At 44.1% G+C, this 24,694-nt stretch overlaps 1 protein-coding gene across 1 annotated transcript; it reads left to right on the plus strand.

Annotated features, from left to right (window-relative positions):
* The first annotated feature begins 15 nt into the window (after window positions 1-15).
* LOC134181481 (uncharacterized) lies at window positions 16-23,492 on the plus strand. The gene is made up of 10 exons (XM_062648754.1): window positions 16-129; window positions 266-380; window positions 8,746-8,844; window positions 10,096-10,194; window positions 10,562-10,660; window positions 11,317-11,400; window positions 11,654-11,690; window positions 18,796-20,976; window positions 21,034-21,309; window positions 22,876-23,492. The coding sequence occupies exons 2-10, from the start codon at window positions 267-269 to the stop codon at window positions 23,259-23,261; spliced, it is 3,375 nt and encodes a 1,124-aa protein (XP_062504738.1). The 5' UTR covers window positions 16-129; window position 266; the 3' UTR covers window positions 23,262-23,492.
* The last annotated feature ends 1,202 nt before the right edge of the window (window positions 23,493-24,694 follow it).

Below are 24,694 nucleotides of genomic sequence, written 5' to 3' on the forward strand. Positions count from 1 at the left end.
GAAGACTGTGAAGCATCGAAAGACACACGTCTGAACGGAAGGTGAGGATACAAGACGTTTTTGTCATCGAATTACAACCTCGTCATCAACTGTTCCTAGTAAACAGTGTATCTGTGCGTCGCGACTTAGGTACGTGTTGTTTACAACTGTTATGTCTCTCGTATTGTGTTGTGTGTGTGTGACAAGGTGAATAGTCGTTCTTACTGACATGTCTGAAAACGTTCTTCTATTTCATTCTATTTCTCATGATATTACTCTCGTTTAGAATGAGTACAGAGGTTGAAGAGGAATTCTGTGATGCTGCCATGAGAGGAAACATCAACTTTCTTACTCGATTAATACGAGGGAAACGTCAACAGATTGTTAACAGTAGAGCTAAGGTAAGGTTTTATGATTATTTGTATTTTATTAAAATGAGAATGGTAATATGACGTCATAAAATTATATATTTGACATAAAGTCTGTCTTCGTTATCTGTAAGTTTTTGTTTGTTTGTGTTGTATAATATGAAAATAAACGAGAAGAAACACTCACTGTGACTCTTGCTGCACTGTGGCGGCCGGGATAAGTCACTAGGGATGCGCATGCATGCTCCATTCATCACAAGACCCTTGAGTCCCCTGTGTGCACGTGTGCGCAGCAGTGCATCTCCAGATGAATTCAGCTACGTTTAACTGGTTCGTTAAACTTTGTTTGAATTCTTACCTCCATCAGTTTCCAGTGACGATGTTCATTTGCCAACTTGACGCGACCACTTACCTGCATAATGAAGGCGTGGCTGTGGAGAGTGGGCGGAGCCCGGCCCAGCCCATCATAGTCCAGGAGAACTGATGTCTGGTGCCGATCCAGTACTTCAGACCGGACTCCGGCCCACAAGGAAGGTGACCACACCCAACTGCGAGGTTGCCCTGCACCCAAGCTGGACAGACCCTCTTCTCTAGGACCTACCTCTCCAGTACTCATTCAGCTACCTACCACCGCTTAGCTGTCAGGGGTGAGTGCCTTGTCACTGTGTAGTGAGCATGGTTCTATTGCACGCCAGAAAGCAACGATGCACGCAAGTACACTGTATGTACAACTAGTAACCGGGTAGAAAGCACGCATGCTACCGCCGTGTCTTCGGTAAACTTCTTATCGCTCCGTCTCTGGCGAGAAGCTGCTAACAATCGAGAGTATGCTGCTAGAGTCTTGGTGTCAAGTTTTACGTACCACTTGCAAACCTCGCTCCTCCACCTCGCCAGTGTCTGGATCGTGGAGTCCTCCACCTCAGTTCTGCAGGTGTGGTTGCGGCTCCAATCCTAAAGCTGTGCCTCGAGTACCCAGGCACGAACCCCGCCTTCCAGTGCCACCCGCACTTCTTTGACAAGTCGTTGCATATAGACAGAGACATTCCATCAGAGCACAGAAACAACGGGCCTGCCTCTTGATCTCGCCGGGCGAGGTAAACCAGCATTGCCGTAATAGGACATTTTGTGGTACTTGTCCTCCCGAGATAGATATCCACACCTTGCCGGAAAGGGTCCGTTTTTGACTGCATGAGCCTAACTCTCATGAGGGATGGGTTCGAGAGGGAGTTCACTGCAACCTCGCTAACTGTCAGATGAACCGACGATTCAACGGTCGTTACGAACGGTACAGTACTGTAACTTTGCTCGCACGCAGAAAACCAAAGAAAGGCAAACAACATGCAGCCCAAAGCATCACCATGTCTCGCTCGTCCACTCTTGGGGCCCAGTGGTCTTTCAGTCTGAGCAGTACACATCTGGAGTGATTTGTAATCGTTGCCGCTATTTAGGACTTGCTGTCGACCGTGTAACGCCTTGTAAGACCAGTACCAACAGTGGCAGAGAGACTGCAAGAGGACTTCCCTAAACCGTGGCGAATGCGAACGTAGCACACCGCTGACAGAATATTTTGCGGGTAGAGTGCGTGATACTCTCGTCCCCTAGGAATGCCACTAACAAGCATAGAGTCCATTCAGATGTCGGGATTTAGATTGGTGCAATACTGGTTCGCTTGCAGGACTGTGATACCGTGAGTACCCTGACTGGTGTGCACGCAAGGTGGATGGGGCTAGCCTAGCGCCAAACAAGCAAGATACCGATCGTTCCAGCAGTCCGTAGTCCAGTCGATGTTGGTGTCGCATATCAATGGCGCCACACTTGGTGTCACTGGGTGCCACTGGGTGTGGAACCAGGTCAAGATGTGAACCAAGCAACCAATAACCGGTCCACCAGTTTTTGCGACACTGCTTCTGTGACTGCGTTCCGGCACCCCCACATGTATTGCACACCAACGTGAACGCAGAGCTACAGTGCGCCACCACAAAATGAAGAATGCACGATTGTTGTATCATGTGCTATTTTTTGCTGCAATTGCATTTCCGAACCGTCGCCACGATCGCGGCGCTGTCCCACTCAAACTGAATGCAAATGGCTGCGCAGCCTACTTCCAAACACAACCACAGTTAACACCACAGAGACCATCTCCCTGGGCTCAACGAGGACGCCAATCCAGGATGTGGGCCATGCCAGCTGAACCCATGACATGTCCCGCACTGCCCAGCGGCGCCACATCCCGGATGCATCCGACGGCGTTGTTATTGAGGGAAGAAGACGGCCGACTGCCGCCGTCTGGAGCAGCGAGTGGGCCCCGCACGCAATCACGCCACAACCAGTTGCCGCCAATTCAGCCCCAACGACACCAGGCGCCACCACAGCCGTTATTTGTCTACCCTCCGTCTGTGACTTTGAACCTCCTTTTTCATTGTTGTAGCTGCGCCTTCCTTCCATGCAGCCACAGACCCAGGCCGTGCACTCTGTATGTGCCACATTTGTGTTTGTAAGTGCATGATGGTGCCCCTTTACACGATCACAGGTTCACCCATGACACATGGGCACTTTGTTGCAACTGATACCCCGCCTGGGGCACCGCTGCAGGACACGGTGAGAATCGCATTGGAGTAATACCCCGTTTACACGAGCACTCATAGTGAGCCGAGCCGAGCCGTGCCGAGCTGCGTCAGCCCGTGCCAGCCCAGTATTCCAGCCCGTGTTTACACGACACACTCTGTAGAAGGAAGCCAATGCGTGTCACTAACGTGCGTTAGTTACTTGAAGCCAAGCTGCTCGCGTTTTTACTCTATGTCTTTACAACATTCATATCGAGAATGCATAGGACATAGACTAGACGTCGTAGATCTATTGCCAGGCGACTGTTGTGCGCATGCAGCAACGGAGTTCAAAGCTAAACTTCTTGCTCATCTTGGTCACTGCACGACAGAGTCTCTGTCTCTCGCTCCACACTATTTGTACCATTTTCACCCAGAAGTATGGCACGACAGAAAGGGGTCTGGCTACGCGAGACTACCAAATGAGCATGCGTGGCTCATTTTTCAGCACGCTATGCGTTTACACGATATACTTGACTCGAGCCAGCCCGGGCTGGCGCCCGCTGGCCCGGCTAGAAATACGAGCTGAGCTGGCACGGCTTGGCCCGCGTTTACGAGTACCATAGAAACTGAGCCAGCACGGGCTGGCCCGCTTACAAGTGCTGGTGTAAACGGGATATAAGAGCGACGTGCGAGCTCAACTGCGGAAGGAGAGGCCGTGCAAGAGGCTGGTGCCACAACGACAGCGCACTCTGCGGTTGCATGGTCAGTTTCCAGGTACAGTCCAGCCTGCGACAGTGGTCCAGCAAAGCACGACGAATATTTATACATGGAGAAGGTTGCTCCAGCACGTGTGTGCTACAGTGTACTTCCTAAATCTAGTGTCGACCAGTCAGCTGCTATTTTTACGATCAGTCGCAGGTACACCAACATGTATTTTCACCCTGTTGGGATGCTTCTCAGCTATTATGGCAGTGCATGCAGCGAAGCTCTGAACCCATGCAGGCTCGTCCCAGTGCCACCAGAAGCGCATGTCCCCCCTGCGGCCACTCCAGCTCCACCCTGTGGAGCGCCATCTTTGAGTTGTCGCAACTCGAAACTGTCTGGCAGCAGATCTGCCATGTCCACACACTCTTCTGCTTGGGTTTGCATCAACAGTTTCTCTGGTATGGACGAAAACAACTTGCTTAGAAAGAACGGCACGCCCCGGCGAGGTGCTGCTGTTTCTCCAACGACAGAAGACGACTGCTCCTCCACCTTGTCTGTGAGCTGTTGCACGTGATCTATCACAACAGACCAGCCCCGACACTCGCAAACCAAGGAAGTGTGCTTCACCTGCTACTAGCCATTCGCACAGCAAGTGTACTTCGCGCTGCCCTTGTGCCACTATGCTTAAAACTTGGTCGCCCACTTTTGCATTCACAGACTGCCCGCACCACCACCGGCACAATCACCACCTGGCCCATTTGCTGACCGCCACTGGTCCCGCAGTATGGCATAGCTGTCCTTACAGTCTTCATGCGTTTGCATTTCCGGTTGGTCAGTAAGGCCATTTTTGCTGATTACGTACAACCTTCATCTGCTTGTCTATACACTCGCCATATGCATGTATGTGCTTCCCCGCTTATGAGTTGCCAGCCACTGGCACTGCGCTGTCTGCCGATGGCCCCGTTATAGCCACCAGCAGCCGCCATATGTACGTATGCGCTTTCCTTTTTTTGCTGACTACTGCTGGCACTGCGCCTCCGTCTGCCGTCGGATCCGCAAAAGCTACCAGCCCAGTCGCTTTACCCTGTCTGCTCTGTGGAGCTCGATTTACTACCTATGGTGTACGAAGGGAACTTGCGTTTCACAGATACACACGCTCAAGACCCTCTGGGACCTTGCCTGTTCCCGTATAATGTCCGTCATCACATGCTCTTACCACGGCGGCAGCCGCTGTGCAAACACTTTCTGCTCGCAAGTAGACGTGCAAACCGAATGACTCTACACAGTCTATTTCTCCATGTATGCACACAAGGAACACCCTACCTACAGACCTCCAACCCATCCACGACACAGCACGCGAACAGCCACTCAAGCTCAGCGTGTACAGTACAAACTCCTCTGAGAAATCTAGAGCTATGTTATCTGGACCTGTTGCCAAACTGCTGGCCCATGATCGCCACGAGAATTCATTGACCTCCCTCTCAGCGGTCTGCTGCATTATTTCCTGGAGCTGTTGAGGAGACATCAATGCCTGCGCATCCACAGAGGTCCCACTTGCTGGCTGTTGCTGTTGGTCTTGCGTAAACCGAGAAAACACTGTTGAGTCGTAAGCCGGAACACACGAAAGCCAAGATCGCAACTGAGCATGTTCGTACTCTTATCCACCATCCGTGCAGAAACTGTACGTGGGACACTGCTTCTGCTTCTGACAATATGCCCAACCCTGCCGAACCAAAACGCTTAAACCACTTGTGCCTTGCAAGTCTGTCTCTAACCCAGACTGTGCCCGTGCACTAGACCACTGTTGTCCAGTCTCGCTTACCGGCCCTGCGACCCCTCGCAACAAGACTGCCTGCTTGTTATCATCGTACTACCTGGATGCGAATACATCTCACCAACAGGTTAACCATGCTCCCCCGTCCCGACTCCATGCAAAGGCATCAGCAACGGCTACCACTAGTGCCACGTACTGCTCACCGCCATTGCCTCCTGCTCTGTTACTTATCTTGCCGAGACAGTGCCCGTGACTGCTTACAACGGCCAACATTGCACCAGTATTCAAGCCAGCGCTGTGCTCCACCGTGACGAGACGGTGTCTGCAACTGCTACCGGTCATGCAGCCAGACGTCTCTCTGAGCCCGAGCCCGAGCTGCGTAAGCAGACAGACTGCCGCAGTTGCTTGCAGCATGCCTCTCTGCTCAGCCTTCTCGCTGCACTGCCACCGACACTGTGCTCTATCTTGACGAGACGGTGCCCGCAACCGCTATCGGTCGTGCCGCCAAACGTCTCTGTGCCCGAGCTCTGCATAAGCAGACGGACTGCCCCACTCGCTTGCAGCATGCTTCTCTGCTCAGCTTTCCCGGCCTCTCGCAATGTGCTTGTTTGCATCAGCGCCACACTTGACATGCCAACGCCTACAGCAGCTACCCCTTTGCTCATTGCAACCAGCTAGCTGCTCATACGCTCTATACGCTGCAACTGCTGTGACAAATAGCTTTGCTACTACGCTGTCGTGCACTTTGTGTCCCACAGCTACGCTCTCGCATGCAATATCCTCTCTCTCGGATATATGCGACCACATGGCACCAAAAATGTGCGAAACACCGCGACGGCTGAAACAGGATATGGAATCGAGATTATTCGCAACCAAGGAAGAAGCTGAGTCATCTACCTGCTGTCTCTTGAGGATGTGGTCTGCCAGCCTGCTGAATGTAGACTCTACAGCAGCCCTGGCTGTGTCTGTCGCGATTACGAACTTGCTCTGTTGATATTCTCCCTTTTGACTGCTCATGGTCTGCCATGAACAAAATGAAAAGAAACACACGCACTCTGACGCTTGCTGCACTGTTGCGGGCGGGATAAGTCACTAGCGATACGCATGCCCCGTTCATCACAAGACCCTCATGAGTCTGCTGTGTGCACGTGCGCTCAGCAGCACATCTCCGGATGAATTCAACTATGTTTAAGGAATTTATACCATAGCTCGCCATCTCTGTGACTTGAACTTGCGACTCTTCAAGGTCCCGGATGTAAACGCTCCGTAAGATGACTCCCTAACCAACTGACCTATTGCACCACACACACACACACACTTGCATGCACGTGTTCACGTGCACACACACACACACACACACACACACACACACACGCTTGACAGCTGCATAACTCTTGCCGGAACGTGCTTGTGAGCGACGTTATTTCTCGATTCTGCATGTAGGGCTCTTGCATCACTTGAGGCGGACACGATTATCATGCTTTCGTTGAGCCGTTGCTGTCATCTTTTGTTCCATTAATTCGTCCGTAGCTAGAGATCGATGTTTGTCTCCTACCTGCATGGGAAATACTGTGAAGCGATCGACATGTAGTGACCGGATCCAGAAGAGAGCAGCGTCAACGTTTCATACGAATCTTTCTTGCAAGATGATGTCGATCATTCATCATCAGTACTACTTTAATACACCTCTAAAACATATTGCTCTCTTGAAGGTTGCGGATGTTGGTCGTGCGCATGCAATGGTGCATGCATGGTCCCATAGGACCTTTGCTTGGCTTCTTGAAGAATGATGAATTCGTTTATTTTACGATTCTTCTGTAAAAAAAAGTAACAAACGCGTACAACTATTACCTGAACTTTACGCTGCTCTTCTCAGTTTGACAACGGTTTGACCCTAGAATGGATATATGACACCTCGGTATTTCTGTCATAATGCACGGGATTGTTGCATCACCCATTGTTGGTGTTCTAAAAGGACTGCTGATTGGCTCCAGAGTGATTCATGCTGACAAGCTAATGTAACGTCGCCTATTATTCACGTCCCAAAAGGACTGATGGTTGGCTCAACAAACTCCCCGAGCGTGACACACGCTTACAAACATAGAAACATACGTACTGACAGACAGACCAGATGTCAATTCAGCCCGCTTAGAGTAAGCTTCTCGCGAAGCAGTCTACCACTTATTGTGGTGTCCTTCTTTTATGCTCGTAGCTAATTAGAAACATTCCATAACAGAGACTTATCTACACATTTGCTGTATACAATAGTTGGTTGTCATCTTATTTCCTTATATTAAATATTTATTTATGTTTCTGTGTGTTTGTCAGTATGTTGTGTACTTGTTTCTCTATTTTCTGTTTCAGTCTTTATTGTCTTTTTGTTTACTTGTTATTTCTCTGTCTTTTGTTTGTCTGTTAGTTTATCTGTGTGTGTCATGTCTGTCAAGTTGTTATTTTCTTGTTGTTTGTGTTGTATTTGTTTGTTTACTTGTTTGTTAGTATGTCTGACTGTTCTGTTTTATCTACTAGTAAATGAAGCTGTGTTTACACCGTCGCTTCAGAGCTACGAGCATGTGTGTGTGTGTGTGTGTGTGTGTGTGTGTGTGTGTGTGTGTGTGTGTGTGTGTGTGTGTGCATGCATGCGTGCGTGCGTGCATGGGTGCGTGCGTGCATGTGTGCGTGCGTGCATGTGTGTGTGTGTGTGTGTGTGTGTGTGTGTGTGTGTGTGTGTGTAGTGCAATAGCTCAGTTGGTTAGAGAGTCATCTTACGGAAATGTTTACATCTGGGACATTGAAGAGGCACAAGTTCAAGTCAACAGTTGATGGCGAGCTATGGCATAATTTTCTTAAGCAAAAAACTAACTCGCATTTGCTTCTCTCGACTTAGGAGTATAAACGAGTACCTGGTCAGTGACTGTTGTGGTCATGACCGCTGGCTTGGCAGGAACATCATGCTAGTAACATCATGCAAGTAATATCATGCAAATGGAATCGTGCAGCAGACAGGTAGTTGTGGGTCTTGGTGTCCAGTCCCAGAGCTGTGTCACTGTGAGTTCACCTGGATGACTCCGGCCAAGCTCCTAGTGGATTGTAGCGCTTGCCCTAAGCCTCCACGTAGCGCATAGAGGCCCTGTCTCTAGAAGGCAGGGGTAGCCATCTCCACAACTTACCTTAATGTTGATGTCGAATGACGTGGAGGGCTTGACATTGGTCCATTTGTGTGTGTGGGTGTGTGTGCACGCGTGCACATGGCATGCAGGTGTGCGGATTATTTTATATATTTATTTTATATTTTTTATCATTCAGTCCATTTATTAGTTACATTACATTATATGTTGTTGTATTTTTCATTACAACGTGATTTTGTTTATAGAGAGGAGTGACTGCATTACACCTTGCTGCCGCTAGTAATGATGTTTCAACTGTGAAGTATTTGTGTGAACAAGGTTGTAATATCAATACAACTGACAATGTAAGACGTGTTGATGGAATATTTGTTATTTACTTTATGTGTGTCTAACAATTTGTTTGTTTGGTTTTTTGTTTATTTGTTTGTTTGTTTGTTTGTTTTTTTGTTTTGTCTTTTATGAATTCATTTTTAGATCTGTCTTTGTTAAGTCACTTGGTTAGCAGTTAGTTTTGTGTTTCTTGTTTGTTCGGTTTTATTGTGTGTGTGTGTGTGTGTGTGTGTGTGTGTGTGTGTGTGTGTGTGTGTGTGTGTGTGTGTGTGTGTGTGTGTGTGTGCGTGTGTGTGTGTGTGCATGTGTGTGTGTGTGTGTGTGTGTGTGTGTGTGTGTGTGCATGTGCGTGCCTGTATGAGTGCATGCGTGAGTGTGAGTGTGTGTGTGTGTGTGTGTGTGTGCACGCATGCGGATCCGCCATCTTGGCCGCGTGACTAGGACTTGCCATCAAAGAAGACTTGGCTTGGAGACGTGACTTACTTTCACAGTTTTAGAATAAAGACTCTAACGTAGCTTTGCTTTTGTTTTTGTGACTGGCTCTCTTTGATGGACGCCATCATCCATTAGGATGGGTGGTTTATGGTTTATGGTTTATGGTGTGTGTGTGGTGCAATAGCTCAGTTGGTTAGAGAGTCATCTTACGGAGTGTTTACATCCGGGACCTTGAAGGGTTGTAAGTTCAAGTCACAGTGATGGCGAGCCATGGCATAATTTCCGTAAGCAAAAAAAGCTAACTCACATTTGCTTCTCTTGACTTAGGAGTATAAATGAGTACCTGGTCATTGACTGTTGTGGACATGACCGCTGGCTTGGCAGTAACATCATGCAAGTAACATCATGCAAGTAACATCATGCAAATAGCATCTTGCAACAGACAGATAGTTGTGGGTCTTTGTGTCCAGCCCAGAGTTGTGCCATTGTGAGTGCACCTGGATGTCTCCGGCCAAGCTCCAGGTGAATTGTACCGCTGGTAGCGCATAGAGGCCCTGTCTCTAGAAGGCATGGGTAGCCATCTCTGCAAACTGACCTTAATGTCGACGTCGAATGACGTGGAGGGCTTGACATTTGCCCATGTGTGTGTGTGTGTGTGTGTGTGTGTGTGTGTGTGTGTGTGTGTGTGTGTGTGCACGTGTGCACGGGGCGTGTGGGCGTGCAGATCATTTTATAATTTATTTTATATTTTTTATCATTTAGTCCATTTATTAGTTACATTACATTATATGTTGTGTATTTCTCATTACAACATGATTTTGTTATTATAGGTTGGATGGACTGCATTACATTATGCTGCCTCTAAAAATGAAGTTTCAACTGTGAAGTATTTGTGTGAACAAGGTTGTAATATCAATGCAACTACCAATGTAAGACGTGTTGATGGAATATTTGTTATTTACTTTATGTGTGTCTAACAATTTGTTTGTTTGTTTGTTTGTTTGTTTTTGTTTTGTCTTTACAAATTTATTTTTGGGTCTGTCTTTGTTAAGTCACTTTGTCAGCAGTTAGTTTTGTGTTTCTTGGTTGTTTGGTTTTATCGCACGTGTGCATGTGTGTGTGTGTGTGTGTGTGTGTGTGTGTGTGTGTGTGTGTGTGTGCACGTGTGCACGGGGCGTGTGGGCGTGCAGATCATTTTATAATTTATTTTATATTTTTTATCATTTAGTCCATTTATTAGTTACATTACATTATATGTTGTGTATTTCTCATTACAACATGATTTTGTTATTATAGGTTGGATGGACTGCATTACATTATGCTGCCTCTAAAAATGAAGTTTCAACTGTGAAGTATTTGTGTGAACAAGGTTGTAATATCAATGCAACTACCAATGTAAGACGTGTTGATGGAATATTTGTTATTTACTTTATGTGTGTCTAACAATTTGTTTGTTTGTTTGTTTGTTTGTTTTTGTTTTGTCTTTACAAATTTATTTTTGGGTCTGTCTTTGTTAAGTCACTTTGTCAGCAGTTAGTTTTGTGTTTCTTGGTTGTTTGGTTTTATCGCACGTGTGCATGTGTGTGTGTGTGTGTGTGTGTGTGTGTGTGTGTGTGTGTGTGTGTGTGTGTGTGTGTGTGTGTGTGTTTGTGTATGTCTTCGTGTCTGTCTGTCTGTCTGTCTGTCTATAATACTTAATATATTATAATTGATTTATAATAAATATTTTCTAATTTCCTAGTAAGTGATGGTTTGAAGATTTGTTCAATTTAAGAAATTAACTAAACTGTGAGCTATTGACTAGACTATGTAGTTATGTCTGTTTGTTTGTTTATTTCATGTTTTATATTTAGATGTGGTTTATGTGTGACTGTCAGGGTGTTGTGTTCATGTTTGTTCTGAATTTGTTGTATCTAATAATTATTGTTGTGTGATGGACACTAAGAAGTTTTCACGTTATTACTAAAGTTGATGAGCAAAATGAAGAGAATTTGCTTAAACTGTTTTTGCTAAAGTTTGTACTTGTATTTACAACATGTTGTGTATGGCAGGGTGGAGAGACAGCACTTCAACAAGCTGAAGAGGGAAAACATGATGATGTTATTGAAGTTTTGAAGTTTTGGAATGATAAATCAGTATGTACTGTAGTGGTATTTGTGTTTGCTTGTTTACTTGTTGATTTGTGTATCATGTTGTTTGTTATAGATGATGTGTTGCTTGTTGTTGTTGTTGTTGTTGTTGTTGTTGTTAGTGGTGTTATGTTATGTATATTCATTCATGCATGTGTGTGTGTGTGTGTGTGTGTGTGTGTGTGTGTGTGTGTGTGTGTGTGTGTGTGTGTGTGTGTGTGTGTTGAAATTATATTTATTAAATTTGTTTTATATTTAGGTCATGAGATCATCTCCATCGTCATTGCCTGTCAACTGTAAGTAAAAATAGAAACAATTGTTAAACAGCTTGCTGGGTAGTTGTGTTTGTAACTTACTAACACTAAACATATCACAGGCTTGTAGGCTGCTTTGTAAATGGGAGAGTTCAACTTAGCCTCGCAAGCCAAGCCAGTGTATTTGTTTAGCCCAGTGACATTGACGTGATAAACTGCAGCTCATCAACATGTCAACTTCTCTACTGGTAGTTACATGTATGGAACAAGACACAAAATATAGTCGAAGCTGTAACAGTGTTTGTGCAGCTCAGGCAGCATTAAATGGTATCACACATCTACTCATAAGAAAGTTTCCGTGCAGCACAAAAACACGCCCATCTACACCCACTTCCATCTACACTTTGTTTATCATGTCACTCAGTGTGTACGTCATTCACTCTTGTCACATTCTGCTGACCCATTGTGTTCCCATGAAGACTTTCACCTGATGGCTATCCAACAGTCTTCATCGACTTGCACCAATTGTCTTACCATTCCCTCCACTATCAACGACTTTCAGTAAAAAATCATTTTATTTGACTGTCAAACAAGAGCAGCAAATTCAACTTAAGTCACATGCTGCAGTCTCCTCTCGTGACCCACTGTTACATTGTGTACCAGATTGTAAATTGTACAACAAATATTTCTTCCGTGCTCACCGTGCTCACTGTGCTAACTCACGTGTTGTTTACCTGCTCGAACGTGATAGGAGGTACTTGAGCTGGAACTGCTTGCACTCCAGTGAGGAGCAAAAGCTTGAGAGAATGTGATACAAGGCTATATAGAATATTGCATATACTAGAATATGGAAGCTCATGTAGACATGTCAGTGTGATCTTACAGGAAACTATTTGGAGTAAATCAGGAAGCTGGCTGGATTTACAGTCTCTATACAGTTACTGCTGTAGGTGTACTACTACACTGCCTCACCTTGTTAGAATTTTCAATTTGTCTTTGCAGCTCTGCATGTGTAAGTTACTGAATTCTACAAACAAACTGCATGTGCATAAAGAGCTGCATGTTGACTTGAGATGAAATGTGTCTTGACTTGATCATCTTTAAAAATGTGGCATTGAGTTGAACCCACCCAATCTCCTAGCCTACAATCCTGCATCAGTTAGTATAACTTGTAAAGCCATTTTTTGAATTTATAAAACGTACACTAAGAGGGGAGGGTAAAGGCATTGTATGCTATGTGGAAAGATGATAGAAGAACTGAGTTTTTACACTCACACTATAGCAGATGTTATTGCAAGGTCTACACACACCCATGCTGACAGAAGAATTGTGGTACTTTGTTCTTTTACTAACACCATTGGAACCTTTGAAACATTTTGATTTGACCTTGTAACCTTATCAGTCTTCACCAGCTGTGCTCAGGTCTCCAAGCTGTCACTGTTCCTATTGATACTAGGTAAACAATTTTATTAGAAGAATGAACCATTCAAGGATTTTAACAATACAGCAGTGACTGAGCACTGTTGTTTCTGTGACAGTAGAGACAAGTTGTAAGAGAGACAAACTTGGAGGGATACGCAGCTCTTTTGGCACTAGGAGACTCCAACTTGCTTTTGAGTACTTCTGGTTACTTGTACATAATATTGATTTGGTTATCTCGGTCAAATAGTAAACAATTAAAACAAAAATTTCAATGTCTTGTTTTGTCACAGTCCAGACTTTATCATTGCCATCAAATGGTCTGGCTATAGCAGAATTTCACTTTCACTGTAGTTCATCAAGGCATTTCTGGCTGGAGTGGAGAATTCACCGAGTACTACAGTAAACAGCCACCCAGTTTATACTGTTCTGTAAAGTTTGAGGCAAGATGTTGTTTCATCAGTTCACGACATGACCAAATGAGATCTTATGTAATGTATTTAATTAACAAATAACTGAAATAATAACAGTTTAAGTGCGGGGAGGAGCATTGATGTAATTTCCCTGGTCAAGGAACTTGCACACAATTGTCTATCTCATCGTTAACTCAGGAGTTGAGTACTTACAATGTGCAACACAATGAGTACATGGTCGTTGACTGGGGTGGACAAAATCAGTGATTCTGGCTATCCCATTGCAACATCCAGATTAGATCAGGACTTGCATTTTAGACCTCAGAAATTGCACCATTATCAGTGCTGCTGCGAGTATCTCTCTACTAAAGTTTCAGGTGGACTGTTAGTGCTGTGTACACTAGATTATTAGTAAAGTTGTGTGTGTGTGTGTGTGTGTGTGTGTGTGTGTGTGTGTGTGTGTTTGTTTGTGTGTCTGATTTAGTTTACTCAATTTTCACACACAAAGCCTTCTTTACAAAAAAGCCTTTTTCAGCTTTGTAGATCTAAAAAGGGTTATGGCTCTGTTCCACATTCTTCCATGTGGTTAACACTAAACAAGTTTGGAGTTCCACACTACACCATTGACATCAGATCATTCCATGATGGAATGACAGCTCAAATCAAACTAAATGGAACCTTGCTAGAGCCAATCAGTGTTGTTAACGGACTACGTCAATGCTGCTGCGTGGCTCCTGTGCTATTTAGTCTATAAACGTGTCTTGTAATTGAACTCTGGATTATAAGAGTACAGGATCCTACTGTAGGTGTAATGATCAAGTACAAGTATAACGAAGAGCTAGTTTAGAGTTTCACGAGCAATTCTGTTGAAATGTTGCTAACTGAATGCCAATATGCAGATGTTGCTGCCCTGCTGCCAACAACTAGATCAGGCGCTATGACAGCGGTAACTGAATATATGAAGACAAGACAAGATTTGGTTTATCACGGTGTATTCCGAAAACTAAGGTGATGGCTGCAGGTAGGGAGGTATGTTCCAAAGTTTACTTTCCCATACAAACTGAACACGGTAACATTAAATAAGAGCAAGATTTCACATATGTTGGATCCACAATTGAAGCTTCAGGGAGATTAGACTTGGATGTAGATTGAGCAGAATTATGAAGCATCCAAAGCATTTGAAGCTTTCTGTAAAGCTGTGTTAGGATAAAAATCTGACTACATTAACAAAATACAAAGTATGTGATACTTGTGTGCTTTCTATACTATTATTGGCTCTGAAACATGGACACCTTTGAAGAAATATTTTCAGAAATTGAACTCTTTTCATCAGAGGTGTCTTTGGTCATGTCTTGGAATCTCCATCGCAACACAGTGGAAAAATCATATCTCAAATGAGACAATAAGACAAAGATGGAGATCCTGACAGTATAACAAATTTATAGGATGACGTATGCAATGGTTAGGACATTTGGCTCGAATTCCCAACCATTGAATTTCCAAGATGTGCTTTGTGTGGCTATCAGAAAAACGTTTGCAAGGTGGTGCTAGAAAATACTGGAAAGACATAGTTAAGAAAGACCTAAATGATCTGAAGACTTCAGAAAGCTCTTGGTATGACTTAGCAAGTACACGTAGATCAAGATCTGCTTGGAGAGAGCATTACCTTGCTTACCTGGAGTTTAGTTGATTTACAAACTGTTGTGTGCTGTGACTGCCTCAGATGTTCAGGCTCAATAGTGATTTGAAGAGACATAAATGCAATGCTCAAAGAGAAAGGACTTGTACAACATCAAACTGGCGCCATTGAATGCCAGACTTGTAAGAGATATTTTAGAATCATAGGAGGCTATTCAGTACACAAATGTATCGATATGTATGGGAAGACGTTTTTGTTACTTTTGTTACTTTTTCTTTTTTTCTACTGAAGATGGCATGTCCGTTTAGAGGGAAGTGATACAAGAGGAGTGTGTGTGTGTGTGTGTGTGTGTGTGTGTGTGTGTGTGTGTGTGTGTGTGTGTGTGTGTGTGTGTGTGTGTGTGTGTGTGTGTGTGTGTGTGTGTGTGTGTGTGTGTGTGTGTGTGTGTGTGTGTGTGTGTGTGTGTGTGTGTGTGTGTGTGTGTGTGTGTGTGTGTGTGTGTGTGTGTGTGTGTGTGTGTGTGTGTGTGTGTGTGTGTGTGTGTGTGTGTGTGTGTGTGTGTGTGTGTGTGTGTGTGTGTGTGTGTGTGTGTGTGTGTGTGTGTGTGTGTGTGTGTGTGTGTGTGTGTGTGTGTGTGTGTGTGTGTGTGTGTGTGTGTGTGTGTGTGTGTGTGTGTGTGTGTGTGTGTGTGTGTGTGTGTGTGTGTGTGTGTGTGTGTGTGTGTGTGTGTGTGTGTGTGTGTGTGTGTGTGTGTGTGTGTGTGTGTGTGTGTGTGTGTGTGTGTGTGTGTGTGTGTGTGTGTGTGTGTGTGTGTGTGTGTGTGTGTGTGTGTGTGTGTGTGTGTGTGTGTGTGTGTGTGTGTGTGTGTGTGTGTGTGTGTGTGTGTGTGTGTGTGTGTGTGTGTGTGTGTGTGTGTGTGTGTGTGTGTGTGTGTGTGTGTGTGTGTGTGTGTGTGTGTGTGTGTGTGTGTGTGTGTGTGTGTGTGTGTGTGTGTGTGTGTGTGTGTGTGTGTGTGTGTGTGTGTGTGTGTGTGTGTGTGTGTGTGTGTGTGTGTGTGTGTGTGTGTGTGTGTGTGTGTGTGTGTGTGTGTGTGTGTGTGTGTGTGTGTGTGTGTGTGTGTGTGTGTGTGTGTGTGTGTGTGTGTGTGTGTGTGTGTGTGTGGTGTGTGTGTGGTGTGTGTGTGTGTGTGTGTGTGTGTGTGTGTGGTGTGTGTGTGTGTGTGGTGTGTGTGTGGTGTGTGTGTGGTGTGTGTGTGTGTGTGTGTGTGTGTGTGTGTGGTGTGTGGTGTGTGGTGTGTGGTGTGTGTGTGTGTGTGTGTGTGTGTGTGTGTGTGTGTGTGTGTGTGTGTGTGTGTGTGTGTTAGCATGGCAGCGCCCAGAGTTTGCTTGAGCTATGTGCTTGCTTAGCTGTAACGGGCCTCTAGGCAGAGATGGTTCTTGAATATACTTAGAGCCTAGGACAGCGGCCGCTGTTGTCACTCAAAGTACTTCAAGGACTTCCACTTGTCGCTGTATGACGAGCCCAGGAGTGAGTAGAAACAACGTCCTCGACTGCAAATACGTCCAAAGAAGAGCTGATAGAAAGGTATTACAGTGTATCTCATGGAATGTTTGCTCCTTAGTCAACGTCTCGGGACCAGTTGAAACAGCCGCTGTTCGTCAGGAAAATTACAACAACAAAATCAAAAATTACCGAAGAATTGACATTGTTGTCAGTGAACTGCAATGGCTTGAAATTGAGATTGCTGGTGTAGGTATTGCAAATGGTCATGCAGCAAGCATCGCTGCTAATATTGGACTTCGACAAGGCTGTGCCATCTCCCCTGTTCTGTTCAATCTTTACTTTGCTCTAGTATTTTTGAAAAGTGGTGTAACTAGATGTCCCACATTTGTTCTGGAGAAGAGTTAAGCTTCAGATACAACATTAATTAATGGTAACTTGTTTAATTGTCCTCCTACAAAACATCAGTACGCAACTTTATCTGATGTTGAATTTGCTGATGATGATGCTCTTCTAGAATCTTTCCGTCTGATGGGAGAAACTGCCATAGCAACTTTTCACTCAGTTGCGTCATCATTTGGCCTCACTGTGAACGTTGCTAAGGCTAAGTGGTGTGGGTATTTCTGATGTGGATAACAGCCTCTTTTAGTGGAGGGACAGAAGATTGAACACGATACATTGTTCGTCTATCTCGGTTGCTTGTTGACTCCAGACAGCAGGGTTAGTGCTGAAATTGACTGTCACCTTGCCACTGCTTCACGTGCTTTGGCTCTCTTTGTTGTATTGTCAACAGTACCAACTTGTCTCTTTAATCCAAACGAATGGTGTGAACGGCTTGTGTAATTAATGTCTTTGCTCTTGTATGGAGCTGAATACTGGCCGATTCTCTGACGAGATGAGACTAGGATAGATACTTCCACAACCAGTGTCTCCGGACTATTCTGGGTGTGACTCGATGGGACCAGGAGCTTTAACATATTACCAATACTGATCTTCGACGAAGATTGGGCAATAAGTCTGATGTTTGATGTTCTTTGTCACTGCCGCCTTTAGTGATTAGGACATGTTGCTCGAATGTCTGCAATCAGATTACCAAAGAAACTATTATTTGGGTGGCTGTCACATTCTAGACCAGCTCAGTGGCCCCGCCTCAGATGGACTTGAAGTTGTTAAAACTAGAGAATTGGTATCACCTGACACAGCAACATCCAGAATGGCAAGCTTTACGTCAGGCTGAAGTTACACGTACCTCTACTGAACGAACGATCTTTTGCATGTGCTGTGTGTTGCTGCTCCTTTCGGAGTCATTTAGGTATGAAACGGCACGAGTGGATTGTGGAATGCCAACTGCCTCTGTGTGAACAACAAGGCGCAGTGCAATGAGCCAAGTGTCATCGGTGGCTGAGAAGTAGGGGTGGACTAGCAGTACATAAATGTTTCAATGTGTCTTCTTCTTTCTCTTTGATTATGTCATCATTGTCGACTATCATTGTTCCGGTCATCATCACTTGCCTCCACTGATTGTACCTCAAGTCGGATACCAGAGCCTATAGGACATGCTGTTGCTGCCATTGTAGTCAATGTGGACGGTACTTCAAATCCAAGCCAGGATTCCAATGGCATAACTGTCATCGTGGCAAGCGCTGTTCAGAAAAAGATAGCAGTCAACTTCCCCTGTCTTGCACATGTGGAAGACGTTTCCAGTGGCTCAAGGACATACAGAGACATAAGTGCAGACAGAACTACCTCGTCTTTCAGCTCTCCCCATATGGGGCGGTGTGGCCAAACACTGGCAGCTGTTAGCCTCGTTGGGGGTGACACTTAGAGGCCCACTTATAGCAGTTAGTAGGTAGAGATGGCAGGAAGTAGGTGGGATGATACCAGACTTTCTTGCGCCTGGAATTGTCATAAGGGCACTGGACAAGACTAGCGCGAGAGAGTCTGGGGACGAGGCAGCAGCTGTAGTCAAGTCATGTGTGTGTGTGTGCGTGTGTGTGTGTGTGTGTGTGTGTGTGTGTGTTTGTGTGTGTCTGTGTGTCTGTGTGTCTGTGTCTGTGTGTGTCCAGATAACTGTAAATCATTAAGAGTAAACAGTTAAAGTAGAGTTTGTTATGGCAAGCATGTGTTCTACTATCTTAAGAATCTGCTCATTAAACGTAATGATATTGTTTGTTAGCTTCAACTCCTTCTGTTGTCGATCGTCTTGGTCCTGAAGGAAAAGCTCTTTTTGATCAAGCATGCAAAAAAGGCAAAGTGCCAGGCAACAAGGTGTTGATTGATAGTATGGGAGAGGAAGATGCAGGAAAGTCATGCCTTGAAGCTTCAATTACAGACAAACCGTTTGTTGAAGGTCAGGAGAGCACGAAGGGAGTGAAGGTGAAGATGATGATCTCACAAGCAGTTGGACACGGCACCGACTGGAAAGAATTGAAAAGTGAAGAGGAGAGACAAGCGCATCTCAGCAAGCTGTTGGCAAGAGAATTTGTAGTTTATAACGACAAACAACAGTCCGGCACAGCAAAAAGAAAAAAGCTAGACGAGCAAGAGAAATACCCACAAGCAAGTTCTACAGAATCTGATTTGAAGTCAATGTATGCTGAAGCTGAGAGTCATCCAATAGGATACGAGGATTTCAAACTTGCCAAAGAAATTGATCGAGATGTAGATGTGGCCATTTATCGCATGGAGAAGAATAAGGAGGAGATGCGCAAATGTGAAGAAATGATCAATGTGACAATGATGGACAGAGGAGGTCAAGATCAATTCCTCTCCACACACGCTGCACTTATGGCTGATAACGAGTATCAATGTACAGCTTGTTTTGTGGTTATCGATGGTTCCAAGCCACTGGATGAGAAGGTGACCACATCCAAGTTTCGTCTTGCAGATGGAACGGTCATTGAGAAACCGCGGGATGTGGCTACCACAAGAGCCGACGTCATACGTCACTGCTTCACTGCTCTCTCTGCTGCCTTTCCTGCTGGCAGAACACGCAATAAGTTTTTTGGCAAGGGGCGTGTCAAAATGGCACCAGCAACATTCATATTTGCTTCTAGAAAGGACAAAGCAAAAAGTAAAATTTTCATGGAAAGACAGGAGCAAATAGTGCAAGAAATCATCGCTGAAGAGAATTTTGGTGATCACATTGTGCCCTTTGGTGAAGATCAGGTGCTGTTCCATGTCGACAACACAAAGTCAGGAACAGGCAATCCCGATCCAACGATTGTCTTCATCAAGAAAATGATTGTTGAAATGGCTCGTGAATATTGGGATGAGGAAGAGAAGATTCCATTACCATGGGCCATTCTGGATAAAGGTCTGGGTCTGTTGAGAATGAGAAAGCACAAAGTTCTTGATCTGCACGATGTCTGCCAATTAGCTGCCAGGGTGTGTGATATCTCATCAGACGAGGAATGCAGACATGCTCTGCGATATCTGAGCAGCCTTGGAACTATCGGTTTCTACCACAATGTTGCCGGTCTCAACAAGAAAGTGCTTCCTAACATTCAGTGGGTTGCTGATGTGTTGGCCATTTTTGTCACAGTTCTTGATCGGTCAAGAATTCCTCCTCAGTTTTGGAATGATCTCAAGAAGCTTCATGAGGAAGGGATCATGCATTGGGATCTTGCCAAATATCTGATGAAGAAGGCAGGAGTGGAAGAAGTGAACTATGATGTCATTCTCATCCTGCTGCAGCTGTTTAATATAATTTCCGGATTAGTCTTGGCTTCTCGTTCAGTCACTGCAGATGTCACAGTTCAACAGGGTCAGAACTTTTTCGTTCCCTCTATGGTCATCACAGAATTCATCACCAGCCACTTTGCCTACCAATCAGCATTCTGCTCTTGCACATCTCCTCCATCTTTGTTCTTTATTCCCAGGGGTTTCAATGCTTTTCTCAAACCTCTATTTTACCGTTTTGTGACTCGCTTGATCAGCAAGTACACTAAAGGCCCTCAGCTCAGCAGAAACCAAGTGATACTTCATCTTTCCAAGGATGTAGATCTGGAGTTGGTGTACACTGTGAAGGCTGTCATTGTTACCGTCTACTGTCCAGCCAGTTGCAAACAACAACCTCCAGATGAAGTGCTTCGTCCACTGTGTGACAGTGTGCGAGTGACTCTAACAGAACAACTCATGCGGGCCAAAGAACGAGGCATGGATGGCTTTCAGTTTGAGGTCTGTGTTCATGCCACAGTCGATGAAGCTCCAGACGAATATGATCTGAAACGATTGGCTTCACTGGATGACTATCCAGAAGACGACATGCTGATTGACAAACAACGCCGACTCATTGGCTCTCCTGCTAAACTTGATATGTGGTATCACGACATCTCTGTTAGTGATACAACAGAAGGTACACAACAGACTAGTAGAATTGCAATTGACTGATTATTTTTATTTTTCTTGACAGTTGCTGCTGACAAAGTTTATGATCCAGATGTGGTTCTGTCTACTGTATTGCAGAATGGTTGTGATCGTTGGCTCTCTATTGGTTTGAAGATGGGATTTACGTTTGGCAAAGTCAACGAGAATACAAATGGCATCTCTGTTGGTGCTGACAAGTTGAAGGCTTTGTTTGAAGTAAAGGCACGAAAAGTAGGACGAGACAAAGCAGCCAAACAACTGCTAGCAGCTTGTCGTTCTATTCCACAGCCAATTATTGGAGCAGTGATGGATCAACTGGCAGGTGAGCACACAAATTATAATGACAAACAGTTTATGATCTGTACAGAGTATCTACTTGAATATTCTGTATATTGCAATAAGAATGAAAATGTCATCTTTTAAACTGACTAACACAATATTCAGACTGACTGGTAACATTAGAATGAAAAGCAGAATAGTATTGTTAATGAAAGAAAGGTGCAGTGAAACCTGATTTGATGGGCAGTGCCTATGATATTAACATAATCGTAAAATAGTAACAATGAGTTATGAGCAGCGCAAGAGATTGGGATATAAGATCATTTGACATATCAATGTGGGTGGTTATGGTACCTGCAGACAATCCGTCACTGTGGATGGAGAATTACTCTCTGTTTGCATTGACTTTGCGCTTGGAAGTGACTAATGATGCAGCTGTATTTGTTTACTACACTCAGATGTTAAGTGATATCCCATTAACTGTACAATTTAGAGGTCATATTATAATACAAAGATGTTAGGTAACAGTAGAGGAAGTCGCAGGCTATCAAGACAAAACAGAACGAGAAGAGGAGTCAGAAATATCAAGCAACTACTTGCGAAACAAGAGCAACTGTGAGTTGATGTCAAGGCAGCGGATCGTTTAGTGACCTTGTTAATTGGCTACTTCTTCTATTAGCAGCATTCTTATTGTAAGACCAAACCCTCTTAATGAGTTAAGAATCCTAACGACTCCTGATATGCAAAAGTTTTATCAAACCGCCTGTGTAATACATATGCCGTCGTTACCCTAACTATAGAAAATCCGGAAACTTGCAGTTTCAACGATGCCAAGATTGTCACTGTGTGCCCTATTACGCAGAAGTTATTACAGATTTTCAAAGCACAAAGCCAACGTGAACAGAGAGTAGTGGTGTAGTGTACTCCACATTGTGTATCACTATTTCTATACTGCACATGTAATGATAGCCTCGGTGCCACAGACCACTGTTTGCACGTGGGGGAGAGGGAAGGGCAATTAAACTGTCTGGCACTGAAGCTAATGTTGTAAAGAAAAGATGAAGATGACATCGTCTAACAAAATACTAAAATGAAAACAAGAACTCTGTTATACACAAAAAAGAGATGAAACAATATATATATATATATATATACCTTTATTGAGGTGCGAAAAAGTACATATTGTAGTAGTGGGTATAGTGAAGGTGTCATCATCAGTGATTTGCTACATACTCATTTTTGAGAGAATAAACAGTCTGTTAGTAATGTCACCATTGAAATTAATACAAATCTTAGTTTTTTGTCATTGTGTGAAAGTGGTCACAGACAGTCAGTTCAGGCAATAATGGTGCAAGTTTACTTTTTTTCACTGAAGTGTAACGTGGAATCAATGGCTATTGTGCACATTCTATTTTAATGTTTTTTATTTACCCTGTGTTTCTATTCTTGCTCTAAACCAGTGAGACAGCTGTTTTAGTAGTTTATCGAATCTACTAGGAATAATGTCAGACATCAATAGAGGTTCACATACATACCAGACTAAAGTTGAAATTGTCTATAACGTGTTGTAAGCATTGTGTTTGCCTGACATTGACATCTTTTGTTTCAGGTGATGCAGCAACTGCAGCATCTCAGCTGAAGCCTGATTCTGTGGGAATGAACTTGGAACAGGTAGCCGAATGCAAACTGAGTAGGAAGCTCCTCGTCATTGTTGCTCGGGAGGTTGCTAGTTACTGGACGGAATTTGCTGCTCAGCTTGACCCAGACAAGTTTACTGTATCAACGATGAGTATTATAGAACAGGAACGCAGAACATTGTTTGACCAGGCTCATAAAATGCTGGAATATTGGGTCAATCATCTCGACCAACAAGCGAAGTGTCTTTTGATTGTGAAAACATTTCTGGCCATGCAAAAGAAAGCTCAGGCAAATTTCATATTTGGTGCAGACCTGGTAGAGTACATTGAAAAGTACATGGATAAAGTGTTGGTTTGAAGACATCAATTGAAATTGACTTTTTATTTGTAGCTTGTAACGACAGAAACAAGTTAGTACATGCATTTTTATAGTTTCCAAGTTCTTTATCAATATTTCTAGAATGTCACAGATATCAGACATTCACAATACAATATTGTTTACGTATATGATGTTCTGTGGTGATGTAACTGCACCTGCACAATGTATATTGAATTGTAGTAAAGATCGAGACTATCTTCATTCAAGAGTTTGGGACGTGCACGTGCACTATACAGTCTGTAGACTGAAATTGGAGTCTTGTGGCTTTCCTGTAGACAATTAAGTTTTATCAGATGGCTAGACCAGAGCTGCCAACTCTCCCGCATTGAGCGGGAGACTCCCGCATTTGGGACCCTTCTCCCGCCTACCCGCATTTGGCATCAAATCTCCCGCATTCTGACCATTGGTGGGTGTGACCAAAATGATGGGCGTGCCTGTTTTGTGTAACTGTACACGTTACAGTTTTAGTACAATGCATGTGTACATACATACTTGATATCCCAATATCAATTTCTATGTGCCAGCCCCTCTCTTCATCCGGCTCTTTCATAACATGCTTGGTTAAAATACCGACATAGAAGGAGGAGTTGGTCAGAAGTGGAAAAGGAAGAGGGGCTGGTTACCTGATTACCATATGTATTGCTGGAAAGCATCCAAGATGGCCACAAGAAAATAGAATCCAGAACATTCCAACTAGCCACGAGAATGTGCATGTACTTTGTTCTTAGATTTTTATAACAGGCAGTAGTCCGTACAATACAAGTTCTGTGTTTAATTAACTATTATGTTTAGTAATTGGTGTTGATGTGTATCCCTAATTAGGCACATTAATCAATCAGTTATACATTTTTGCACTATAATTAAATTAATTAATGGCTTCTACTCCAACTGGGAATGCAAATACTTAAATTTTGATGATTAGATATTATTTATATATTAACACTTATTACGATATAATCTTTTTATATATTAATGCTATGTAAGCGTGTCCCCAAAAATTTAAACTCCCGCATTCTCCCGCATTTTTTCCTGCAAACTCAAAAAAACGCATTTTGACACTGCTAGGTTGGCAGGTCTGCTAGACACGTGCACGCTACTAGGTAAACGTAGTAGACGTATATATTGATCGACACATGCACGATCTTTCCACCCATTAGCAAACTAACGTTAACGTTTCATCTCGCCCTCCACGTGCACTGTGACTAACAAGTGAGTCAAACTCTTGTGAAAGTATCAAAAGAAAATGCTTTAGACTCTCCCACTCCGCCGTTCCCCGGATCGTCACTCCGGACAGGAGAATGACGAAGGCGGGGAGAGACTGGCTCGAGTCTAAATAATGTCAAGGTTAATGGAGTCATGACGACGCATTACTGTTTGTAAGAGGAATCATTCATCATAATAACATCTCTGCA

Source organism: Corticium candelabrum, chromosome 6, assembly GCF_963422355.1.
Source record: "Corticium candelabrum chromosome 6, ooCorCand1.1, whole genome shotgun sequence".
Lineage (NCBI taxonomy): Eukaryota > Metazoa > Porifera > Homoscleromorpha > Homosclerophorida > Plakinidae > Corticium > Corticium candelabrum.